The sequence below is a fragment of the Chaetodon auriga genome, chromosome 4 (assembly GCF_051107435.1).
Source record: "Chaetodon auriga isolate fChaAug3 chromosome 4, fChaAug3.hap1, whole genome shotgun sequence".
Lineage (NCBI taxonomy): Eukaryota > Metazoa > Chordata > Actinopteri > Chaetodontiformes > Chaetodontidae > Chaetodon > Chaetodon auriga.
This window is the reverse complement of record NC_135077.1, coordinates 19,785,851-19,802,411: the sequence shown is the minus strand read 5'-3', so window position 1 is coordinate 19,802,411 and position 16,561 is coordinate 19,785,851. Positions and strand designations below refer to the sequence as shown.

The following is a 16,561-nucleotide window of genomic DNA, read 5'->3' as shown; positions in this document are numbered from 1 at the left end:
CACAACAGCCCTCATTAACACGTTGTTGATGGTGGCATGTCTTACATTCAGAATCTGAGGTTCTAATTGCACGTGACAGATACTGTACAGGTATATTAAATACACATAAACATTTACAGAGTGTAGTATCGGGCTGCAGAAACCCATGCCTGCTGTATGCGTTAAAAATACTCTATTAACTGTAAAATTTTAAACCCTTAATTTCTTTTATTTTTCACTTCAAGGTTAAAGACGAGCTTATCAAATTTCCACAGTACATTTTTTGAGCGAGTGTCTGTATCTGAAGGAAGTTATAGCTTCTGCACTCTAAATGTCAGAGTGTGAATCAGAAACTGGAACGCGTCCATCTGGAATGAAGTCCAGCAAAGCCGAGAACACACAGCAGTACGATAAGCACGTTTCATTTCCAGCGTATTGTTTAGTCATTCACGGCTTTGAGGGATGATGAACAAGCAAATCACAAACGTAGAAACACACGTGTCCTCATGGCACTTTGGAGCGCTTGGTGACGTGCTAATGTCAGCTGCTGCTAACACAACTCTCCATATCGATTTCACAAACTCTCCTCAAAGATGGACGTTTCCTGTCCCGCTCTGCCCTTCCGAGACTCGCTGCTTCACCTCACTGAAGGAGCGTCGGTAAGCTGTGCGGCTAACGTTACCGGCGCCAGCTGTTTCAGCTCTGCTGCAGCGCTCATTAGCAGCACAGGCTTCGTACAGTTACGTGTCACAGCCCACCGGTCGTGGCGTCTGCTGGCTGCAAAGTTTCTCATCCAGCTACTGAATGAATGAGCTCATTTTTCTGATGGTTGTTGTCTGATCTGTTGATTCCCACAGTGGGCTCCATTGGTTTGACTCATGGTCTGCAGTGGACCACACAAGTGTTCGTTGGCAGCTGGAAGACAAACATGGCTGTTGTTCTTCACCCAGCTTCCTTCTCCCTGAACGCTGGCTGTCACTCACTTTTCTCCACACGCTTAATATTCAGCTAGCATCAGAGACACTCTTATTCTCCGGCTTCGACAGCTTTCTTTAATTGCCTTCATATCAAAATTAGATCTAAACAGCTGAGCTCCCATTCAGCGAGCTACGCTGCTGCTACTCAAACATCACCACACTCTTTGGCAACCTCGAGCTTTAATTCATGACTCATGGTCATCTGCTGCTTTTCAACATGACATAATATTTCACTAGAAAGAGCCGTGTTTACTCCAAGTCATGCTTTTGTGCTTGAAATACACTTAAGTTAATGATTATCAGCTGCTGAACTGATGTGACTGACCCAATCATGATCCTCTCACCTGTTACCAATGAGCCTGTTTACCTGTGGAATGTTCCAAACAGGTGTTTTTGGAGCGTTCCACAACTTTCCCAGCCTTTTTCAATTGAGTATATGTCAAAAAGGATTTAGGTTTAGAGGTTTATTCATGTTTTACACTACTGTCACTGCCCATTCACCTCAGTGCATGAACACTGCACGCTTGTGGAGAGTGACTCTGTTAATACTCTGTATTCAGTCAATTTGCATCATTCCCACATCAGTTCCGTTCGCTGAAACACATACAAGCAAGTCGAGCTGGTTGTAAAAAATAAGTGTTCACACATTCACAGTGCAGAAAATGTATCATAAAATACTTTTATGGAAAAGATTTTCCCAAGTGGAGCTCGTTTATTTATCCAAAGCATTTGAAACATTTGTCATGTGTTAGCTGTAACATTCAAAGGCGAACAAAATGTAAACTAGAGCGTCCTCACCACAGGAATTTTAGCAGTTAGTCATCTCTGCCCTCATTGTGAGCACTTCATTTGAAGTGGCTATATTATTCTTTGTGTAATTTATATTGTTTATACTGATAGTCGACGTAAACGAGCACTGCGACTGCTGTTCCAGAAAGCCCTCCAAATAAAACACATTTCATTCTGCACAGATAATTTTAGTCCTCCTTTGTTTGGGACGTTGATGCATCGCATCATTAAGTGAATGTGTTACAGTAACATCTGGATTTTTCTTACACATTTAACTCTGCATAACAACAAGTGTTTAAATTATCCTCCTGTCTCATCAGCGTCATCACGTCATCAGAAAAAAAGTCTTCTGAAGGGAAAAAAAAGAAGCTTATTCCAGCGGTCATTTACTGAACCATGGCTGAGCTCCTGAAGGACTCACCCGCATGGAGCCTGAGTTAGGTTGGAAGCAGTCGCTGTTATGGGCCTGTAAAGTCCATTTAGAGCTTTTATGTAATATTGGGCAACAAATAAACTTGATTTGACATGACAGCAGACAGTGGCAGTGCATTTCCAAATGGCAGAGCTTCCATAAACCTGCACGCTGTACAATACTTAAAGTAAGTCACAGAATCCGTCCAGAGTGTTGAAATACCCCCAAGGATTCAAATATTCAATATTCACAGCATTATCACATCATCTCATTGCATATCTGAGTAGATGAAAGGATAAACCTGCTGAAGAGTGCCACAGGGTGAGACAAAATTGTGAAAATTAGGCGACGATCATTAAGAAAACTTTGCAGTGGATGCTTCATTTCCACAAATCTTACTAGAAATTTCAATGCAGCTGGTCTGAAATGATGCTTTTTTTTTGTTTAAGTCTGAGCGCCTTTCTGCAGCCATTCATTAACTACTACTCATAACCACAAAATAATCCTCCAAAAAGCATGAAGAAGACGACTCGGGCTAATCTCTGTGACAGCAGCAGCTGCATGTTTGTGCGTATTTTCCCTTGCGGTCGCCTTTGTTTTCTCGAGCCATCCGACCGCTCCTCCGAACGCCTGTGTCAAATCTTTCTATACATTTACATTCATGTTTAAATTTAGCTTCCTTAAGTGCATGTGATTGAAAATCATTTGGAATTTCAATAACTCTAATGGTAGGCTTTTAGTCGTGTTTATGCCACTGCGACCCTGAATTGGAATAAGCCAATGGCAATACATGAATACATCAACCGCATCCCTCTTAACTACAGTAGCTTTCCTCATAATATAATACTGTACGTTGCCTGCAGGCTTTGTCAGCTGGCATTGCATCGAGTGTACAGATCTACACCTTCTGTAGATGCATTATGCATATTGTGTTTAGATATACTATACGCACGCACATACACGCAAACATCCTGTGACTCAGCGTCCTCGGGCCTCCTGTGACTACAGCCAGACCTACTTTTCAATATCTGTAATTTCTCATAAGCAGAGCGAGGCTGACTCAAATGTCGCATCTGAGACACGTGACGGGGCAAATCTGTAATGAGGGCGCGACTCCTCACCTCCCAGGTTCATCCCGGCCTGGAGACACTTCCGTACGCGGCATGCAGGACAGTTTTTCCTTCGGATCTTGTCGATGATGCAGTCGTTTCTCCCGGCGCACAGGTAGTTGTGCTGACCTACAGGAAGACGAGACACGGGGTCAGTCGGCATATGCAGCTTGACAAAGGACAACAGTGGTATTTTCAAAGCGGTGCGCATCAAAGAGCAAAAGAAAGAGGAAGATAAAGGAGGTTAAATTATGCAGCACTGAATAATACGTGTATACATTTGATTACATGAAGGGAAGTAAATGTTTGAGTCTGTCTGTGACTGTTTGTAATGTAGGTCAACACAGAAACCCGTGAAATGTCTGGCAGTATCAGAGATCTACGTTTCATGATTATTATCACTTTGAAAATGATTGAAATCGTGATTATTCCGCTCTCACATTCTAGAATGCATGACTAATGGTGCATTTTACAGTATATGGCAAGAGGGTATTAATATTCGCTGGAACCAGGACACTGGCTGCAGCTAGACTATTCCTGACAGTGATGCTAACATGGCGAGAATCCCTCCTGCCTCCTGCCTAGCCCTTAGCTAAACCCAATGATCTCCCATTTCAGAGGCGCTTCCTTCCGCTCCACTAGTTCTTCACTGTACAGCTCCTCTCCTCCTCCACTCCTCTCCTCCTCTACGCCTGCGTCTCCATCCCTCGTTTTTCCCTTTTTCCACACGTCCGCCAGCCTCAGAGCGCCATACGCCCACACACAGGCAGGCTCATGCTCGTGCACACGTACAGTCATTCACTCTCTCACTCCCAAATACACACACACACACACATGCACGCACGCACACACACACACACACACACACACACACACACACACACACACACACAGCCAAAGCTGCTCCACTTGGCAATTTAAAAAAAAAAAACCTGCAAATGTTGTATCTGCTTTCACAAACAAATACACACACATGGAAATCACGACACAACCCAGATGGAGTGGTGTAGTGTGCTGTAGTGACCCCAGTGACCCCAGTGCATGGCTTAGCTCTATTCGGGCTGACGTTAAAATTGTCCACATCTCAGAGTGTGTACATGTACATGTTTGCATGTCAGCGCATACATACCTGCATGTTGGTTTATTTCTTCAGAAGAATCTGAGATGTCTGGCATTGGCCTTCGGTGTTTTAGCATGAAAGCTTGTACGCTGTTTACATGCAGTTTGCTCAAACATGTACATTCTTTGCATTGCCCTTGTTGCATCTACAGCACAGTATTTGTATTTGTGTGTAGGACTGAGCAGAAGTTGTTTTCTGCGCGAGCAGGAGTAGTGCGCAGTGTGTCTGTCTGGCTGCTGCCAAAAGCCAAGGAACCGAGCTGCAGGAGGAGAGGCAGCAGCTGTAGCCCCACCACTATTTCTGGCTAAATCACATGACCGTTACATAAGCCCATTTTTCTTGCTCTAAAAAACAGTAAACTGCGACACAGGAAACACAACACAGCCATCCCCTTCCCCACCCCCCTCGTGCACGCACGCACACACACACGCACACACACCCTCTCGCTTGGATAGGCCAGACCAAATGGCAATTCTGAAAACTCTGGAGCCTGCCTGTCAACTGTTTTGCTCATTCCCGTGAATCTTGTTAATAATTGTTAGAGTGAAATACACTTCATGAGACAGGCGAAGTGGTCGTCCGATGGTGTGTGTGTGTGTGTGCGCTGCTGAGTGTGTGTTTGAAAGGCACAGGAGTTGTTTATTCATGCACGGTGTGTGCATGCACTCACATGCCCTCGCACAGCATGTTTACCTCTGAATATGTGCATTCGCTTATCAACCTGGCACGTGGCGGGCTTACTGGTGAATGATACTTTTTCAGTCTTACCTTGGAAAAAAAAAATCTGCTTTCATCTCTTATGATTTATGAACTCATTTTGACTCATATTTCCATGAGAATCTTACCCGAAAAATCCATAACTTCTGTTTTTACGGTAAAAGCATTCAGTGCTGCCAAAGCCCATCACGATATTTTCATAAAAGATTAAGATTCCTCAGATACTGTATTAAATTTGACATCACTCCTGTCTGCTGCTACAATGCACACTCTGTCAGCATTCTTCATTTAATGGAGTCCACTCACGTCTACTTTTAGCTAATGATCTCACAATCTGGCAACAACCCGCTGAGTAGTCTCTGCTGTCTGTCAGCTCCAGCATACATCACTTACGAGGACATTCTTCTGAAAGGGAAATACTCTCTCCTGTGGGGACCCCACTTAACAAGAGAAATCTGCCCTGCTGTCCTCCCACCAGCACAGCTGATTTCCAGACAAAAGACCTGAGGCCTTTAACGTCCTTTAACCTGTCATTTTTAAACAGCAACTCGACGTAAGTGGTCAGACCCCTGATTGTGAAAATAGCCTCTCGGATACAGAAGCTGACTCACATCAATAATACTACTGTGACTCTCTGAGTGCCATTTAGCAGCGGCTGCACATTTCTGTGTTGCAAGCTGGTAACACAGATGCAGGATGGCATGACTACAACTCCAGAAAAGTTGGGACGCTGTGTAAAACAAAAACAAAACAGCACGTGATCATTTGCTGATCCCTTTGATGTAAACTCAACTAAAACAGCACAAAGACAACATATTTAATGTAGGGACAGGAGCAACTACAGACTGGGAAAGATGTGGAATGCTCCAAAAACACCTGTTTGGATCATTCCACAGGTAAAGAGGCTCATTGGTAACAGGTGAGAGGGTCATGACTGGGTATGAAAGGGGCATCCTGGAAAGGCTCAGTCGTTCATCAGAGAGGATGGAGGTTCACCACTTTGTGAACACATGATTGGATGAAGGATGTTACTGCATGGGCTGCATGGGAACACTTGGTAAAACCGTCGTCAGTCAACACAGTTTGCTTGCAAATTACTGCATTCTGCTTTTTAATTTACGTTTCACGCAGCGTCCCAACATTTCTGGAATTGGGGATTTGAAGGACGTGCTGAAATCTATGTCAGCCTCATAGATTAATGCCATTCAATTATCCGCTCACAAAGCATTTGGTCAATTCTGTCATCGCCATTCATCAGTATTCATGCAACCGGAATGAAACAGCCAAAAAGAAAGAAACCAAACAACCAAAAAACAGGCCTCTCAGAGACGTAATTGTTGTTACCACCGGGCCAGTGGTATGCAAATCACTGCTTTGCAATAGCTCAGCTACTCCAGTTCTTTGGACAACACACAAACAGCTGTGTTGGATGAGGCTCTACACAATTAAGTTTCCCTGTCTGGATCATTATAAAAAGAGGGTAGAAGTTAAAATAGGATGTAAATAGAAGCTGTTATTTTGTTTACTAATGTCTCCACTTCTATACTAATGTGCTATATCTCAGTTGTCCTGTGCATTTCCTCCTCACAAAGACTTCCCCATCTGCTGCCTTTGTACATAATGCATTTACTCATCACAGGCCTCAATATGGTATTTGAAAGTGTCACACGTACAAAAGCAGCCAGTTATGGCAGCAAAAAAAAAAATAAATTCAAAATCTCACAGTACTCTCATCTACAGCGGCAGCACTACGCCAGTTGTTTCAAGACATTGGGATGTTAATTGGTAAAATTAAAAACATTTGTATGGTTTTAAAGCTAGAGGTTAAAAACACATTTGACTTTCTTCCAGATGAAATAAATCAATGAGGGCTCGCTGCTACCTCTTTCACACTATAGGGTTACAACAGAAATATGTCTGCTCCTCTGCACCTCATCAAAGCTGTTCTGAAAACACTGAAACATGAATTCAATGCCTAACTAAAGGACTGAAATCATATTTTGAAGGAAAACATTGTGGAGTATTTCCAGTTAATGCTGCTTGTACAGTATGGACCTACTATTTTTACTAATACGTGATTTTTATGTATAGGTCAAATGCATTTGACATATGCATGTACAGCACAGTGTGCTAAGACTATGAAAAAAGCCAAAAATGATGTCACAACACTCTGCAGTACTGTATCTTTAACAAACCAATCATCAGCGAAGACGCAGATAAAGCCCATCAGATTGCCGCTGCTTATTTGGTTGAGCACAAAAGGTGTAACCCACCGACTGCACTGTGTCCTTTTTGCATTGATGTCAAAGAACAAAGGTATCACCAGGGAGCAGGAAGAGATGGCGGTCAGATTATACCCACTGGAGAGCCATCGGGCCTGCGGGTCAGCCCAGGCCAGGGGAACTGAGGGCAGGGAGGAAGTAGTGTGTGCATGTGGGTTATATCATCACACGTGCAACCAAACACCAGCATACCTGTTACTGTAAGAAGAGGCTCAATAGGCAGGAAAAATGCTGTGAATACCGTATAGTGTAGTGCTGCAAAGACTAGTCAGCTGACTAAGACTTTAAGTCATTTTTCAAGCAGAAATGTCAAACATTTGCTGGCTGCAGCCTCTCACACATGAAGATTTGCTGTGTTTCTCTGTTTTACATCACTGTAAGCTGAATACATTTATACTGTGGACTGTTGGTCAGATGAAACAAGCCATTTGGAAATATAAATTTAGCTTCAGGAAAGGTGTGAGTGTCACTTTCCAGGTGAAAAAAAAAACAAAAAACTGGCAGGTGTGCTGTAGAAATCATCATCAGTTGCAGCCTTGGTGCACTGCATGCCCTTGTGTCTATTTTTAAAGCAGTAAGGACTTAAAATGCACACGCGTACTGTAAGAGTAAATGTATCTGGGTTGCATTAGAGAGACCCTTCCTCAGCTGCATTCTCAAGCCCAAATGCCTATTAGCAATGTGGGTCACACACGTACTTACAGTAAGCTTTACAGATTAAATTTCTACCTAATGCTGCTCACCTGAACTCCTCTATTACTTAAGAAGATACGTGTTCATGCATGTGCACATGGGAAGTTCGCTCGCATGTGTGTTGTATGCAGTTTCTGACCAAAGCAGCTCTGAAGAACTAAATGGCTTCTCTCCAGCTGTTGTTACATGAGCCTCTCACACACAACCTGAAGCGTTTGCCCCGGCGCCGGAGCCGAGAAGGACGCGATTGGACGGCAGAGCTGCCAGTCAGAGCATAAGCAGTGCGAGCCGTGTCCTCAGATGACCTCTCCCACAGAGGCGGTGCCGAATAATGGGTTTTTGGATTGACACCAGCACCATGGAAACCATGGCCCAGTCACATTGCAGAGCGCAGTGAGAGCATAACAAGGTTGACTAATGTCTCCGTGAACCCCTCAGTTCAATAAGAGAGCAGCAAAAACAGCTCGTGAGCTAAAAGCAGGGCCTAGTATTTTCACAAAGAGCAGACATGCCAAGCCACTGATGACATGTGAATAATAAGCTAGCGTTCAACTCCTCAAATGCGCTCCACATGGAGCCGTTTATTGAGCGCAGCTGTCTTGTATCAACAAACTAGTCTTCAGCGGAGCGGCTGCAGGAGAGAAGCACATACGAACACGTTCAGCTATTTCCACATTTCATTACTCATGATTACGTGTATTTACAAAACTATTGTTTTGTGTCAGAAGGCTTTTTTTTCCCCCACACAGGGCAGGATAAACGTTTATACCGAGGGATTCATTCATTTCAGCAGATTGGCTGCAAGTTTTCTTATGACACTTGAGGTAACAGTAGGAATACAGCTGCAAAACCAGAGCGCTTCATAAAAGTTATTACCCCTCTTGTGTTTGTTGACTATACAGCATCTAAAATGTGACCGTAAATACACCGTGTGCCTGTGAGAGCTGCCATACTGTACACTAGGAAAAACTGGATGGCTGGTGGTGAACAGGAGAGCAGGTGGACGAGCGTTTCTCCCACGAAATAAGTGTTTGTGCATGTGGATGCTTCAAGAATGAACCGAGGGCATTTGGAAAAGATCACAGCCAGACATAATTTAGTATTTCTATATGCTTCCCTGGACCGTGGCTGTAAACTTTATCGCGTACAGTTGGCCGTGCCTTCTGGTAGATATGACAAAAATGAAGTTGAATGAAGAGTCGTGCTCTTGAGGGGGACTGTAAGTGCACAGATTTGGACAGTAAAAGGCCCATGTGGCCAGTAAATATTCCAAACAGATGGTCCAAATGTAGACTTAAAATGTAGACTTCACAGAATAACTGTGCCAAGCTCTGGTGATGTAAAATAAAGCCACCTATCAGCGGCTCGCTGCCTTGGATGGAGGGGGAAGAAGACCCTCCACAGTCAGACGATTTCGTCTGATTTGTTGACGACTCCAGAATGCTAACTAGCTCTGTAGTAAAGGGCTGTGAGCCAGTTAGTCGTCTAATGAGCTACAGCCGACCGAAAAAGTTGTGTCCCTCGAGGCAGGCAGTGCCAAAAGAAATTAAGCATGGGCTGGATTATTCCCCTCGCACAGATGCCCACTCTCTGCAGTCTTCTTTTATATCTCACACGCCGAGTCGAAGTTTTTAACTTTGAGAGGAAAGAGGAGGAGAAGGAGGAGGAAACAGTGGGAGAGGGGAGGAGTGAAACGTCTCCTCACGTCCTGACTTACACCTCTCCGGCGCTCAGTGCTGACACATCGCTTTCCATCCCTCTCCCCGTTTCTTACTCCCTCTCTCGGCTCCTCCTCTCTTCATCTCTCTGTCTGCGTCTGACTTTTTCTTTGTCCTTCCTCCCCCCTCCCCTCCTCCCTCCCCTCCTCCCTCCCTCGCTGTATCTGTTTCACTGTCCTCTATCTCTCTTCACTTTGCAAAATCCTTCCCTCAGTATTTTCATCCTTTGCCTCCGTCCGCCACGCCTCCCTCTTTCCACCTCAGCAGCAGCTGTGGAGGGGTCAAGTGAGGCAACGGCTCGCTTCGCACATCAGGAGGGCGTCCACATCGCACGCAACCTTGATGACATCACACCACTGTACGGGTTGCCCTTATTGCGCTTTTGGAGTTTTTGCAAGCTGTTTCGCAGCGCAGAGATGCTCATAGAGAGGTTTGAGAGTAAAGAGCACAGGTTTAAAAGGCGCCACACAATCAATGAGTCGACTTTGGTGTAATTGTACATCAAAAGAGAGACAAACCGGGTCTTCGTGGTGTAATCACAGAGCTCTTCAGAGCCTCACCTGACCGACTCGCACACAAAGTCAGATTTTGAGCATCTGCCGCCAGCGCTCCACTGGCCACGCTTGAAGCAAGAACGACTGCGTGTCTGATTCAATAACCCCAGACGCATAATGAGGTTTCAGGTCTCCGTAATGACGCCGCGTTAATATCATCAAATTAAGGCATGATTTGATTGGGAATGGGAGCAATTCCTCCAATGGTCAGGAAAACACCTAGAGGCCCCGATTGGCTGGCCGGCGGCCGTGTTTGCTCTCTTTCCCCCACGCCTGCACTCAGTCCATAAGCGTGTGTTTTGCATTCAAACACTCATCTTAATGAGTTAGGCCAACGCCTCGGGCAACAGGCACAAAATGAAAAGCACATTATGGCTGCTGTTGATTTTCCCCCAGCTAAATATAACATAAAAGGCTGCTGTGGGAGAATTACCTCCTGGATGTTTATTTTTTCATGATGTGCCACTCAACTTGGTCACAGTCTATAAATGAAATGTTTCAAATGTTCTCTGTCATTTTAATGATCTTTTTGAAAAATATAAATACGGAGAAGGTCTACTGGGATTAAACAGTAGCTTGTTACATAAAGCAGTGTAGCGCAAATAAAACTATTGGTTAATAATTCTTGCAGTAAAAGTATTTGGGCTGCATGCGGCTTTCCACCGTGTGCTTGTCTGAGGGAGCCTTTCAGTCCCTTTAGAGCAATGTGAAAATCTCTGACAGCGGTTATTGTATTTGCACACATGAACATTTCCCAGCTGGAAAAGCTGTAAGCATGTACCACAAAACTCAACTTACTTGGCATCAGGTACTCGTACAGCTGTCAATGAATTGAGCAGAGCATCTGCCAGCAATTCTGAGGGCCAACGTAGTCTGTCAAGGTGAAATTATTTGATAGTGACAGAAACAATAGCGATTATCACTTTTGGCGTAACGCGATATGAATAACAGCTGAATAACAGATTATACTAGCGCAGCGCTGTACTAGCGCTAGCACAGACTTGTGCTAAACGCTAAAATGAGAGATGAGTTTCCTCTTTTTAAACGCTCAGTGGAAGAAAAGCACCACAGCCAAGAGAGCTCGAGCCACTGCAATAACAGAAAGCATGTGGATAAATGAAAATAAACAGCTTCCACTTTGACAAAGCACAGTTCTGTATCTGTGAAAACACTGCACACATAGCAGCCTTAAGAAACGCAGCACAAAGAAATATAGAAAACACAAGGAAATACAGATGGATTACACAAAAACAGACAAAGGACAAACACTCAGACTGCACGGATATGATATTACCGGAGACACAGTACACCTAGCTTCAGTCAAAACCCTGCTTGTTTTCTGTTTGGCTAGCTACAGCACGCTACACAACGGCAAGTGGTAATACAGGAGTAATTCGGCCGTGCGTGTTCCAACCGGAAACAGAAGAAGAAGAGCGAATCAAACAAGGTCGCCTACAAGTTGATGTGTCAGAAATAGGGCTGTCAAAATTGGGCAACAATGACACTTGTGTTTTTGTGTCCAAGTGACTAATGGAGACAATCATTTTTGAAGTTTTTCCAGTATTGAACGAAAGCGCATTGCCGGCAGTCACGAAACGGGCTGCAATGTAATCAATGCACGTCTGTCACTGACAACATTGTGGAAAAAAGGCATCATTTAACCAGAAACAGCTAATCAGTGTAGTGATGTATTTTATGTATCACTCCGTGCAAAGCTAGAAACATTACAGTAACAGATAACGTGAGCTGTGGTGTCATTGGATTGGCTCTTCAGGTATGTGATGTATGAAGCCCCGGCTGTCTGAGTTTATGTGTCTGTCATTGGTCCACAGCAGTTTGACTGCTCATTTCGCTCCTGACGTGTCTTGCAGCCTATAAAAAAAACATCCCACTGACATGTTAACAGGGTTAAAAACTTCAGGGGGTGTCGTCTTGCTCGAGCGTGAGTTCATGCCATACCTTCCACGGCTCTTTTGAAGAAGACTTTGCAGCTTCCACATGTCACGACGCCGTAGTGGCATCCTGATGCCTCGTCTCCACAAACCAGGCATACTTTGGCCGTTGAAGACGGTTGTCTCAGCGGTGAGCTGAAGGGACACACAAACAGACACACACTTGAGTTTTCACACCAGACATAAATCAACAACGAATTTTCAAAAGTCAACAACAAAAGCCAGGGCAGCCTGTCTCGTTCCTAACAGTGCTACAGCCCGATACACATTGTGAAACATTCTTGGGTTTTTACAACCCACAGTGCAGTGGCAGTGCAATGTGGCCGGCCATAAAGATGTCTGCCAGCCGAGAGAGGAGGGCTTTGGACTAGACAGATTTATAGCATCACCAGGCTCACAAAGATGACAGAGACAGAATTATAGAGGAGATTATTTAAATTCAATAAGCAGAGAGACACAGAGCAGGATGTCAAATTTAAGTAGGATCCAAAACACTTGTCCCCTTCTCTGGCACAAAGAGTGAGAGGCACTGGAAGAAGTTTAAAAGTGGCCAAAGATAATAGAAAGGCTGGCAGAGCAAAGATTGCTCTGTGTAAATGTGTAAGGTGTGTAACCAGTTCGGGGTCAAAGGTCAAAGGTGAGACTCAGCACCGCTGTGCGCCGCGCCGTACGTTTCATGGCACGCCGTCATTATTCACTCTGAGCTGCAACCAACAGGCGGCAAAATTGATGACAGGCTGCTGCAGTTCAAAGCATTGTTTACTTTGGCATCATTTGCTGCTTTCGCTGCTGACGGATTTCTACAATTACATGACCATTAAAGCTCAGGAAGTACAGTACGTTCTTACTGATGCAGGGCTAAATGGGATAATTAGTTAAGAGATGCAGGAGGTGTCAAAGGTAATGGATGATGTCTGCGTGCAGTCGATCCAGGTAGGAAAGAGGGACGCTCAAAGCAGTTTACTACTGTGTTTAAAGACCTGAAAAGGACTCAAAGTCCACACAAAGTAGGGCTGGACAACATGACCTAAAATCCATATCAAGCTTAACGATCAGATCTAACTTGATGATCATAAATGCAACGATAATTATTTCTTAGAACTTCTTGTTATGTTACACTGTTTAATTACAGTCTGACCAGTGAAAGATCTCTGGTCGCAGCAGCTTTTTTTTATTTCTAGACATTTATTCTAAACTGCAATATGAGTACATTTAGGTTGGCGAGACATTTCCAAAGTCACTGATTTCAGAAATTCTGTTTACTGTCAATACAGATTGACAGAGCAAGTGTACAGCGTGAGCATTAGAGCCCAACTGATGAATCCACAGGCCGATATTATCGGGTATCACTTCCCACAGATGCTGCACATCAGTATTGACATACATGTAAGACAACATATTTTGCTTTTGAGCAATAAGATATCCCAACAAGTATACACAGACTCTTCTTGGTCACGATGTTCTGAGAACCAAATTTAAGGCTTCCTTATCAAAAACTCAAAACTCAACATATGCATTGGCCTCAAAATTTCCAGTAGCAACTGAGCTCTTGTCAGTACCCCATATGTAGATCAGATGCTAAGCTATATGTTATAATATCTGTCAGTGTGGTACCAAACATGACGTGATTTCATCAGTTTGCAGAGCAAGCATTCCCTATGGATGAGGCGCCGTGCACGCACATGACATACAGCTGAGCGGCGTGAGTGAAATCTGAATGCGGCCATTAAATCAGGGTATGCTACTTATTTATGCTACTTATTACTGGAATGAGTCAGTTGGCTCTCACATACGATAAAAAAAAATAACATTTACCTTCTGAGTAGATTAAAAGCTTCGTTTGGTTCAGGTTAGGTTCACACACGAGGAAAAATTAGTATGATTTTTTGATTTTTTTTTCGCCTTCGTGTACACACACACGCACACACAAAGAACACGGCACGTAGATGGGTACAAAGAGAGAACACCTTGTATCAAAACATTAAAAGTGGCCTCAGCTTCCCCTTCTTTTCTGTGCTAATTACCTCTCTCCCATCTCAATCAATAACATGCAAGGTGATTGTCTGGTTAACATTCTCCTTACATCCTTCATCAAACCAGCTGCCAAGCCCTCTCTCTCTCCTCCCCGGTCTGTCTCTCTACCTCGCTCTCCCTCTCTCACGCACACACATTTCCTCCAGGGGACGAGCTGGAAAGGGGTACAGCAACAGCACACTCAGATACAATCAGGACCACTGATCTAATTCCCTCTTGTCCATCTACACACACATTCAATTTGTTAGGACGCTTAGAGGAGTCTCTGGTGAGGTGTTTGTCTGACTAGATCTTTCTGGCACCGGGCCCCGTGGTTTCAGCTAATGTGAGTGTGAGTGCTGTGTCTGCGCGCATGCACAAACCCAATCCATGTCAAGATGTGTTTTTCAACATGTTAATTGACTGAATATTCCCCCATACGTTGGCCTTTTCACACCGTTATAATGCAGCGTTAACAAGAGGACGAACTGCGGCGAGAGATGCAGCCCCAGAACACGAGCGGCGTGCGAGAGCTTCTTATATCCAGTCAGTGGTCAAACCTTTAACAGCGCCGCACATTAAAACCTTGTCGCTGCGTGCCAGCCTGCCTGCCTGCTGGTCCACCAACAAGGTGACTTCCCCTCCCTCAGAGAAGTATATAGGTCATTCACTCTCTCTGCTTATGAAACCAGAGCAGACGGGCCAGGCTGCAGTGACTGTGCACCAACGGCTGCCAGTAGCCCAAAACTAAACACGAGCTACCAGACATACCCAAATCAGGCTGTTTCAGCAAAGATGTTAGCCTACAGTTTGTCAGCACACAGGATGCACAAGAATAATGGTGCAAATAAGTTTAAATGAGCTAGAGAGGATACTACAAAGGTCTCCAGTCAGAAGCGAAATTGGGACGTTGTGGCTAAATGGCGGCGAGACCACGAGGAGAAACCAAATGAATTTCCTTTTTGTTTGGCTTGTCACTTTCAGAGCTTAAAATACTCTGAGGTTGCACTTCCAGTCTGTTCCAGTGAAGGTTTAAATGAAGATGTAACACTGGAAGTAACATCGTGATGAGGCTGGCAGTTCAGACTGTTAACTCCTGCATGCAGGACCTCGTGTTGCCCTTCATCTCGAGTGCAGAAGAAGCAAAGTCGTAGTTAAAGTTGTACAGATGTTGATTTTAGGAAACTGCAATGCAGAGAACAACACATAAAAAAACCTAAATATCAAAAAAAAAAATAAAAAAAAGTTCTGCAGTTGTGTGCAGGCTACTTCTGTGAACTGGGACTGGGACTTTTTTCTTGACCCCTGTCTTCTCTATTTCTGGGTACAGTCTCAGACTAACTCAATGGGACTGACTGCACAGATCAAAGGTCTCATTCTTCGCTCCAGTTGTTGCTTTTTTCCCTTCCTACAGAAACCCCAGGGCAGCGCTTTCATTGTTTTCAGTGTCCTTTCATCTTTAAAGATAACACACAAAGCTAACAACTGATTTAGTTGCTGTTTATTTCCCATGAGGATACAGATGAGTGCGAGTACACACTGCCTGTTTCTTCCCACCAAAATGTACAAGCAGAAATTTGTATCTCTTACCGAGGCTCGCTGCCCTCTTTGCTGCTTCCCAGACCAACGTGCTGCTGAGAGAAGACATTAATGAAATGCCAAAGGAAAGAAATGTGAGAGCTGGGAGGCAGGCGAAGCCCACTGTGCCCACTAAAATGTGCGAGGACCAAACCGCAAGACAGATGTTTGGGCTCAAATTGGCCTCACGCTTTTCTACAAGTAATTCTGCTGTCACACTGGGAGCATTCTCCAAATGGTTCAAATATCTCCACCCTCTCTCAGCTGTGGAGGGAATGCTAAATCAGCTAAGACCAGAAGGAACAGCCAAAGATTTATCAGAATCCGGAAATGTTGACTTGATAATCACGGCGGGGACTTGAGGGCCTGAGTTCATAACCCACATTAACCGTAAACGGATCAATAATGCAGAAAAGGTCAGAAATCATCAGAGCGCGGCATAAAATGGAACTATTAGTTGCCATAATTCCAACAGGGGGGACGACTCCAACCCGAACCCTAACCCTTCATAAGAACTGCATCTGTAGTCTGGAAATACTTTGTTACAGATGCGTCTTGGTCTGGTCTGGGGTGTTTCTTCAGCAGCACAGAGGCTCCTGAATAATCACAGGAATCCTACAGGAATCCTACAGGCAGCAGTGTGTCTATACGATCCTCTCGCTCCTCTG

General features: G+C 44.4%; 1 protein-coding gene across 2 annotated transcripts in view; it reads right to left on the bottom strand.

Moving 5' to 3' along the window:
• nr3c2 (nuclear receptor subfamily 3, group C, member 2) overlaps positions 1–16,561 on the bottom strand; it is a 72,646-nt gene that overhangs the window by 15,412 nt on the left and 40,673 nt on the right. For both annotated transcript variants that reach the window (XM_076729273.1, XM_076729274.1), the window contains exons 3-4: positions 12,310–12,437; positions 3,279–3,395 (exon numbers count right to left, since the gene is read on the bottom strand). In XM_076729273.1, the coding sequence (XP_076585388.1) occupies positions 3,279–3,395; positions 12,310–12,437 (245 nt within the window). The remainder of the gene's footprint in view (positions 1–3,278; positions 3,396–12,309; positions 12,438–16,561) is intronic.